This window comes from Ipomoea nil, unplaced genomic scaffold (genome assembly GCF_001879475.1).
Source record: "Ipomoea nil cultivar Tokyo-kokei standard unplaced genomic scaffold, Asagao_1.1 scaffold1074, whole genome shotgun sequence".
In the NCBI taxonomy this organism is placed as follows: domain Eukaryota; kingdom Viridiplantae; phylum Streptophyta; class Magnoliopsida; order Solanales; family Convolvulaceae; genus Ipomoea; species Ipomoea nil.
In genome coordinates this window covers 2,252,300-2,262,204 of record NW_017617502.1, presented here as the reverse complement: position 1 = coordinate 2,262,204, position 9,905 = coordinate 2,252,300, and the positions used below count along the sequence as shown (strand labels likewise).

General features: G+C 38.7%; 1 protein-coding gene across 1 annotated transcript; it reads right to left on the bottom strand.

Annotated features, from left to right (window-relative positions):
• Positions 1 to 603: 603 nt before the first annotated feature.
• LOC109182720 (ABC transporter C family member 5) lies at positions 604 to 9,632 on the bottom strand. Its single transcript, XM_019332884.1, has 12 exons — positions 9,279 to 9,632; positions 6,663 to 9,016; positions 6,246 to 6,566; positions 6,078 to 6,164; positions 4,391 to 5,080; positions 4,086 to 4,250; positions 3,667 to 3,961; positions 2,380 to 2,594; positions 1,827 to 2,132; positions 1,488 to 1,551; positions 1,034 to 1,273; positions 604 to 933 (listed from the first exon to the last, which is right to left on the bottom strand). Exons 2-12 carry the CDS (start codon positions 8,781 to 8,783, stop codon positions 818 to 820), a joined length of 4,620 nt encoding a protein of 1,539 aa, XP_019188429.1. The 5' UTR covers positions 8,784 to 9,016; positions 9,279 to 9,632; the 3' UTR covers positions 604 to 817.
• Between the last annotated feature and the right edge of the window lie 273 nt (positions 9,633 to 9,905).

Below are 9,905 nucleotides of genomic sequence, written 5' to 3'. Positions count from 1 at the left end.
ATTCCACATTATACCATTATTACACACTTTGTCTTACCGAATCTTTGTAATAGCCAAATACTACGACAATTAATATAATATACGGTCCCCAGCGACCTTTACGACATCGTTCTATATTTCGTTATTCTTATTATATTACGTTCTTATCCGGATTTATTGATTCGGGCACACCCCCGGGTTAATTAAATCCATCAACACAATTTATATATTAAATGTTCATAATTTATATATTGAATGTTCACAATTCAAATTGTGAACATTTAGTATTAGTATTAAAAATTTATATATTTAGAAACTACACTAAGAGTACTATTAAACACACAAAATCAAATTTAAAAATAAGTAAAAAAAATACTAAAAAAAATAAACAAAGAAAGAATTAGTTTGACCAATGAATAGTAAGTAGGACAGATAAAATGAAACAGAGGGTTAGACTATTAGTGTGTGTATATATATAAACTACACAAAAAGTACTATAAAACACAAAAAGAAAATCAAATTTAAAAATAAATAAAAAATACTAAAGAAAAAAAAAAAGAAAAAAAAGAAAAGAGATAGTTTGCCCGAATAGTAAAAAGGACAGATAAAAGGAGACAGATGGACTAAAAAAGAACGAGCGAAAAGCGGCCTTGCCTTTGTGAGTGTGACACTACAAAATTTACCGTCTGTTCTATTCTTACTTCTTACTTACTACTAACAAACGTGTAAGGTAAAAGTAAAAAAAAAAAAGAAACAAAAGTCGATCTTATTCCCACCTTCCCCATGATGACAAATACAACCAAATTTCCCTTGAAAATCAAAGATGAAAGAAGAAAGATCAAAGATCAGGAGGAAAGGGGCTTGATCTTGAAGAGTACTCCGATACCAACTTAAGAAACATCGACGACTTGTCCTCTAATAGTCGAGCTGGGGTATCAAACTCGGCAATTCGACCTGCAATGCATAATTGCATGTTTTTTTAACATTCAAATCATATATATACGATGACAGTAGGGAAAGCAAAGGAGGTCTTAGAGAAAGCAAAGGAAAATACCATCACTGAGGACCAATACAAGGTCACTATCAATTACAGTAGGGATCCGGTGTGCGATCGTACAAACGGTGCAGTCCTCGAACTCTGTTCTAATGATCTTCTGGATTAGGTTATCTGTTGCTGAATCAACCGAGGCTGTTGCTTCGTCCAGCACCAAGATCCTCGCTTGTTTCAGTAACGCCCGCCCGAGAGATACAAGCTGCCGCTGCCCTACGCTCCAATTGTCACCGTTTTCTAACACTAGAATCACATCCACAAACATTTACTTAGTTAAACGCAAATTCCCCTTCTTCCCCCGAATACTGCCTACTGAATCAGTGAGCAAATTCCCCTTCTTCCCCCGAATACTACCTACTGAATCAGTGAGCTAAAAGCCCGTGCGAGCACAAATTCCCCTTCTTGCTTGTATTGTACAACAACGATACATTACATACATACATACATACATACATACCTGGGGTATCCAGTTTTTGCTCTTTCTCTCGAACTATATCTCCAAGCTGGGACTTGTCCAGCGCCTAACCAAATTCAGTAACACAACTGTTAATAGTCCCACATTAAAAATAGAATATGGGTTTATAATTCAGTTTTTAGTGTGGTTTGGCCCATGTGCATTATAGCCCATTTAGTGACTTTGGTCCAATCTTAGATTCTAACATGGTATCAGAGCATGATTCGGTGGATCCATTGAGTGACCTTGGCCCAATCTATAGATTATAACAATTACTAAAACACTCTAGATAATGCAACATTTTCCATATGTACTCAAGAGCAAAGGCAAACGGAATTTAACCTGCCATATTTCTTCATCTGTATGTTCTTCAAGGGGGTCAAGGTTGCCTCTAATGGTCCCTTCGAATAATGTTGGATCTTGGGGAATAATACTCAAACGACCACGAAGATCATGCAAGCCGATGGTTGAAATGTCAATATTGTCTATAACTATTCTTCCTTCAGCAGGTTCAACCAATCGGAATAGGGCCTGAATCATAGTAGATTTTCCACTTCCTGTTCGCCCAACAATTCCAATTTTGTTCCCACCTGGAAATCTGCACGATATGCCATGGAGCACAATAGGAAGATTCTCCTTATAGCGAACCTATAAAAAAACAAACAGTTATAACTTATTCACATTGCCTGCTTATTCCTGCTGGAAATAAGGCATAAGAGATACGTTGTTTCCATAATTAGCCATAAAATAAGAAGACTTCACAAAAGATGCGGTGTTCACTAGTAATATTTTTTGATAAACTAGTGAACATATTTTCTCAAAAAATCAAATGTGAAATCCAACTTCACTTTTAATGTGAATATAAAATTACACAATGGAAATTTACGATGAATACCTTTAAATCAAAGAGTTCAATAGTTCCTTCTTCCGGCCATGATGATGGGGGACGAGAATCTTCAATAACCACGGGTGCCTCACTAGGGATTTGACAGTATTGATGAATCCTTTCTATAGAAATAATTTTGTTTTCAAGCTTGCAAAAGCTAAGTATCCACCGTGATAAACGTGCATTCAAGTTTAGGCCATATGTCACAGCAAGGCCTGCCATACCTATAAAAGAAGAAACTTCATTTAGAACTTGAGTCAAGAAAAGCCGTTATACACACTAATTAACAGCTCACATAATCTTGAACAAGTACTGCAAACTACTAGAACGATTTTTATGAAACCACATTTTTCTTGGGAGGGGGGATCTTTTTTCTTTTTGGGACCCGCAACCACTACCCGAGGGGGGTGTGCATTGGGGGTAAGGGGGATCTTCATTTGGAAAAAACAAACATTCTTAAACTAATACTTGAACAGTTGAACCATAATAATGAAGATTACTTAAAAATTAGAAATGCCTTACTAGAACGACACATTTAAGCACAATAGCATCATTACATTTGGAAGCTATAAACTCAGTGGTTCACCAAATTATCTAACTACAAGCCAAATTTCCAAACATTTATTAGCATTGTTGTTAAGGTGTCGCCTAGGTGGACCAGTCGCCTAACGAGCTCGCCTCACCTTAAAAATAATAATAATAAAAAATATTTAAAAAAAAAAAAAAAAAAACCCTACTAATATGTAGCTGAGAAGCTGACTCCCACCCAGCCAACCTCGCCTTAGTGGTAGTTCACTTTGTTTTATGGCAGGTTATGACTGAGAATGAAAATAACCCCAATTATGATTTATGATCCATCAACGGATCCTAAAAGGAATGCTAAATCTAAAGACCCATGCTGGAAATGCTATATTTTAGGCCACTGTTCAAGTGAGTCCACCCCTTCCTATGAGTCCGTGTGGACAGATCTGGTCCATTAAAAGCTAGAGATCAATGGTCTAGATTTTTCCAAATGCGCAACTGTGAAATCCAACCATTGATCAGTTGCACATTTGCATAGTTGCGCATTTGGAAAATCTAGACCATTGATCTCTAGCTTTTAATGGACCAAATCTGTCCACACGGACTCATGGGAAGGGGTGGGCTCATTTGATCATGAGTCTATATATATATCCTCATCGCCTAGGCGGCCACCTAATCGCCTAGGCAACTAGGCGGTCGGTGGCACCTCGCCTTGAAAGTCCGCCCTAACAACAATGTTTATTAGCTTTCTATAGAAAATCAGTAAATACTTACTTGGATCTATACTTCCATGGGGAAAACTCACAAGCAAAACCATACAGAAAGCAAAGACAAATGTTGAAAGCAACTCCATGCGTAGGCAGAGCCATTCTATAGCAGCTATACTGCAGAAGAATGGACGTGTGAAACAATCAAGAAGATAGAGATTTCTTTTCATAAATCTTTTCTCTTGCCCAAAACCTCTGATTGTGGCAGCTCCAGCTATTGACTCACCAAAGAGATGGATAATTGGAGATTTTTGGATGCTGACAATGCGAACCAGTTCCCTTGAGGAAGCCATATAGTATTTCTGTATGCATTTGTATACGTACAGTTAACAATGTGCACTTTTCAAGTGTGAGTGTAAATGAAAAACAAATCATTCTTAACAACTATTAAACCAAGCTAAGGCATTGGGATCGATCAATAATCACCTGCATCCATAGGCAAGCTATTGCCATTGGGATAACAAGAAGCAAAATTTGCCAGGTGACTTCTGTCATGACACCAACGATACCAATCAGCTGGATTGTTGTTGAAGCAAAGCCGCCGAGTCTGAATGGAATATCGAGATCAATAACACTTTGATCAACAGACACCTGGTAGACCATAAGGTTTCATTTAAACATTTTCTTTGTCCAGATAGAAAGAGCACATCATGAAGGTTATAGGGAGGTTGAATCCAAAGAATAATCAACTAAAGTACAAAGTGCATACTAATGGGAACACTTGAACATACACGATTTAAGATACGCCCTGCTGGAGTGGAGTCAAAGAAAGACATTGGTGAGCGAAAAACTGTTATCAGCATTTTCAGAAACAACTTCTGTGCCGCAGCCAGACCAAAAGTAGCAACCAGAACAGCTCTAATAAATATAAACCACGAGCTCCCAAAGGCAAGGGCCATATAAACAAGAATAAGAACCAAACTACTTGTTCTTGATTCATCCCCTGGGGTTTGTGGATTTGCCCAAGCCATCCACCAGTTACTAGCTATCTGAAGAACTTGAAATAATGTTTGTGCAACAATGATAAGAGGAATCAGCAAACCCTTATATGCAGCTCCCATATATGATAGATAAACTTTCATGCTAACCCTTCCTCTCTCACGTTCCTCTTCTTGAACAAGCTGCTTTTTCTTAGAACGTTTAGCTTTCTTTTTCTCTTTGATTGCTTTCAGCTCAGCAGCAGATGCGCATTCTTGCACTTCGTTTCCCAGACTATCAATATTAGCTCCAATTGATTCACATTTTTTACTCATTAGAACAGAGCCATCAAGAGGATGATGCTGGTCTGATTCTTCAGAAGTAGAAAGGTCCATAGCTTCAATTGCTTCATGATGAGCTGAAACCAGAGTTCTGAAATCAGTTCCTGCTTCAAGAAGGTCATCATACTTGCCACATTGAATGATACGACCTTCCTTAAGAACCTACAAAATGGAGCATGAAAATAATACAGGAATGAGAATACACAAAAAATGCTTATATTTCTTTTACTGTTTCTTTTTGTGCTGGAATTAAGATTGCAGGGTAGGATAGATTATATCCAAGCAGAAAGTTGAGCAACTTGACTCACAATGGCAACAAAAAATCTAACCTGCTGACCTCGTCGAATGAAAGGAAAGAATGCATTCAGAAATAGAACAATTTCTGCTTCGCATATCTTCTATTTTTACTTTAAATAGAGTTGGTACATTTTTAAGACAAAAGACTGCAGTATTATCATAACTAAACATGCCACGTTGTAACACACTGCATAATTGCATAAATATAAAATTTGTCTTTTCCAGTTGGTGCTTTAGAAACACTCTAATCCTTCAGAGAAAGATGCTCTCCCTCAATAAGCTAACTATGCAAATCCATCAATATATAAGCTTTATGTTTTTTGAATTTCCTGTTTAAACTAGTTGCTAATTTATGCTGTCTACATCTGTGATCTATCTATGCATCCACAATTCCACATTATGTAAATAGTATACAAATGCAAAGATTAGTTTCGAATTAATTATGCTCTTATCCATTCAGAAAGAAAGAAGATTATCAAAATCATATTCCTTCTAAAATCTATGAACTGGCTTCCAACACTCCAATTAAAGAAAGACTAGATGTCAAAAATCATTCCCATACTTCTACAAGGATGAAGCTCAGAATCAGAACTTCCGTGTCACTATTTATTTGGGATCAGCTGTACAATATGCCAATTTACTTTTTTTTTTTTTTAAAGGAATCAGATTTTGTTCTGTTCTTACAGCTGTTTGCAATCGTCTAATGGCAAAAACAAATCTTATTCAGTGAATTGATTGAAGAGCATTGAAAAGAATAGCAGGAAAAACCAACTTGCAGACCTCCTAACGAGATACATACCAAACAACACAAGTTTTTATCTCATGAAAGAATGTGACGGTACAAGTGAAGAATATTGCATACCAATATTAAATCTGCAGCAGGCAAAAATTCAACCTGATGAGTTACAAAAACAACAGTTTTCGTGGCTAGCGCTGTTATTATGTACTCCTGCAATTGAAAAACATCACATTTAAGTCAATTTCTTTCACTGAAGTGAAAATTTTTTACTATGCAAAAGATAAGTTCAACCTTGAATAATTCAGAGCCTGTATGTGCATCTACAGCACTAAAGGGATCATCCAGCAAATATACGTCTGCGTCCTGATAGAGTGCCCTGGCTAGTTGCACCCTTTGCTTCTGACCACCACTAAGATTTATGCCTCTATCACCAATAATAGTCTGGTCACCATGTGAGAAAAGCTCCAAGTCCTTTTTCAGCGAGCAAGCATGGATCACGCTCTTGTACTTTGATTTATCCATTGGGCTGCCAAAGAGAATGTTTTCTTCTATTGTTCCAGATTGTATCCAAGCTGACTGAGAGACATAAGCAGAAGTTCCACATACTCGAACCTAGATAAAACATTAGAAAATTCCAAATTATATTCATATAACACAATATTCATAGAAGTGAGAGTAGGAGATGCCATAATCATTCAAAATACCTACTTCGCCAGTGACTTTGGGAATTTCACCAAGGATGCAAGAAAGGAAGCTTGATTTCCCAGAACCCACCATGCCACAGACAGCTACACGCATTCCTCGGTCAACCCTTAATTGTATGCCTGACAATGTTGGCCTCGTAGAAGATGCATCCCAGCAAAAGTCAGAGTCATTAATTTCTATCGCCACATTTGAGGTGCCACGAGGCAGCACAACAGTTGCATCTCCCTGCAACTCTTCCTCCAGTAGAAATCCAGCTATTCGATCAAGGGATACTTTTGTCTGAGCCATCATTGAAACCAGGTCGGGGAAATTTCTGAGTGGTTCCTGAAGGATCCTGAATGTTGCCAAAGCAGAAAGAACACTTCCTGCTGTAAGCTTACCCCCCAACAATATGCAGGTGCCAAAAGTGATGGCTGAAACAAATATTGGAGAGCTCCAAAAAATAAAAGTAACTAATGCCTGTGTATAAAGAGCTTTACGCAAATATTTGTATTCCACATTGCGCATTTCCTCCAACATAACTCGGTACCTATCCTCCCAAGCTTGCAACTTGAGAATCCGCATGTTCCTAAGGCATTCAGACGTCTTTCTCATTCTATCATCTTTAGCAGCCATTAATTTGTCTTGATAGTCTTCCTGAATCCGTGCTAATGGGATTGTTGCAACAATGGATATAACAGTTGCAATTAGTGTCGCAACAGATGCAATTCCAACATTCTTATATAGAATTGCAAGAGCAAGGATGATTTGAAGAGGCAGCATCCATATATCATGAAGGTACCAAGAGTAGTCTCCTACTCTCTGAACATCAACCGCCATGTAATTCACCATCTCCCCTGTGGTGTGGCTTTGTCTGGCAGAGCTTGAGAGCTTGAGTCCTTTGCGGTATACCATTGCAGTGAGAGCAGATCTAACATGCATGCCCAAAATGTCAACCCCAAGATACCATTGCCTGGTTGTCAATGTCTCTACCAACTTTGCTAAAAAGAAAATTCCAGTCAGAATGTACCCTTCATGGGGGAATGTTTCAACTCCAGCTAAGTAGTCTACAAAGTAGCTAATCATGTATGGACCGACATATGAAACTAGAGTGTTCAGAGCTGCAAAAATTGCATTGCAGGCAGCCTCCTTCCAGAAAGATTTGAGAATAGCCCAAGCTAAACAAGGTTGTTTAGAAGGGTTTTCAGCTTTCAACTTCTCCCAGTTTGAATTAAGTAACTTATAGTTGGTCTTGGAACGATCTTTCTGTGCAAGAAGCGGAATGTCTTTCAGCTCAAGTGGTCTCTTTGCACCAGCAGAAAGAAGGGGGTTTAGCCAGGAAAGAGTGGCCAAACTGAAGAAACCAGCGTTACTGTAAGGAGTAACTTTGAGACACTCCGGTTCTCCTTGGGCCAGCAAGGGCTCTTCAGCATCAGAGTTCCTGTATACTTGTACACCACTGTCACCTTTAATGGCAACGAAACAAAGGAAGGCAAGGGCAGGTGTTTCAGCAAAATTTTCCAAGACATGAGAACTTAAGCGTGCTGACCCATCAGATACAAGCCCTCTAATATCAACATACAAACTACACAAACAAATCAAAAAAGATAGTATCCACCATACCCTCATAAGCAAGTTGAACTTCTCAACTGCCCTGACTTTGCAGTAGATTGCCGAAAAGCTCAACACAAACCAAGCCAAACTCTGAGCTGCAGGTAAAAGTATAAAGGTCCAATTCACATTCTCCTTGTGTGCAGCCGCCTGCCTTATCAGACCAACCCCATCATATCCCAATAAAACAATGCCCAGGAACAACACATAGAAGCAACACAAAACACAAAACTTGTAGCTTTTATTAACCTCAACCCTCCGAATTTCAACATCAACTCTTCCCAGAACTGGAACCGGTTCTGCACCTAAATTCGCCTGTGCATTCGAATTCTCCTTGCTGACCCGAATTCGGCCAAAGCACAAGCATATCTGTCTGGCAGACACAACCGAGATGAACACTAGAAACAATGTCAAGTGGATGCAAATCGAGGCTAGCTCGAGCACAGGCAGGCTATGATTGCCAGTGAGGACAATAGACAGGAGTGGCGCCTGGTTAGAGATTTCAGCAGTGAACAAGGCCACATCAATTCCCATTCTAGATAGTATCAATGCAGGGAGAAAGGGTGAGAATCAATGAGTATAAGTAGCAGCCGGGTCAGCACACAAATTGGTATATAATAACAGTGAACATCAATAGAGATCAGTTGGTGTAATGGGCATTCCACCATCTGGCGATGAAAAATTCTGTCGATTGCGCCAAAACGGTGACAAGTCGCAGAGAGAGAAATTGATGGATATATATATATATATATAAATATATATATAATCTGCAGACACATTACACATGAAAAAGATAAACAGAGGGTTTTATCATCAGCAGTAAATATCAGAGTCAGCAGCAGAGAAAATGATAAATTACATAAACTCGTAAACCCCCCACCCACCCTCCCTCTCTCCCCTTATCCTCCATATACCCCATTCACTATAAACACAAAAGCGAGTGCATTACTATTTAAAAAACACGGACAAAAATCGTGGCCAAGATTGAAATCTGAAACACACCCATGAGGGAAAATCCAAAATACTGACCTGGGTTTTTGTTATTTTCCCCGGAAATATCGTCTGGCGAGCCGGTGGGGATTGCCAAGGCAACACTGCAAAACACGGAGAGAAATACAGGTAGGTATTGAGATAGGGATGGAGGGAGAGAGAGAGAGAGATAAGAGAGAGAGAACAGTCCGCAGCAGAAGAAGAAAGCAACGGAACTTGACGTAGAGAGAGAGAGAGAGAGAGCACACAACGACAAAGACACCAAGCTCACCCCACGCACTTACACTAGCAGCGTGGTGGTGCGAGATGGTGATGAGTGTGATGACACAGAAGAAGGAGAGAGAGAAGAAGGAGAGAGGAGATCCACCATCACCACCATGCTTTCTCTATATATTTATAACTATTTATATTTACTGCTATTTTTATACAATACAATACAGTACTACTTGTCTTCTCAATTTTTAACATATATAAATTACTACTGTATTTTGGTGTGCGATCGGCTTTTCTTTTCCCTTTGTTTTTTTTTTTTTTACCTTTTTCTTTCCTTTTTGTTTTTTTTTTTTTTACCTTAAATTAAACAATAAACACTGTCGTACTGCAATTGGACTCCTTGGATAGTTGGATGTATAAATTTATTAGTGAGATCACTTTAATTTTCCAACC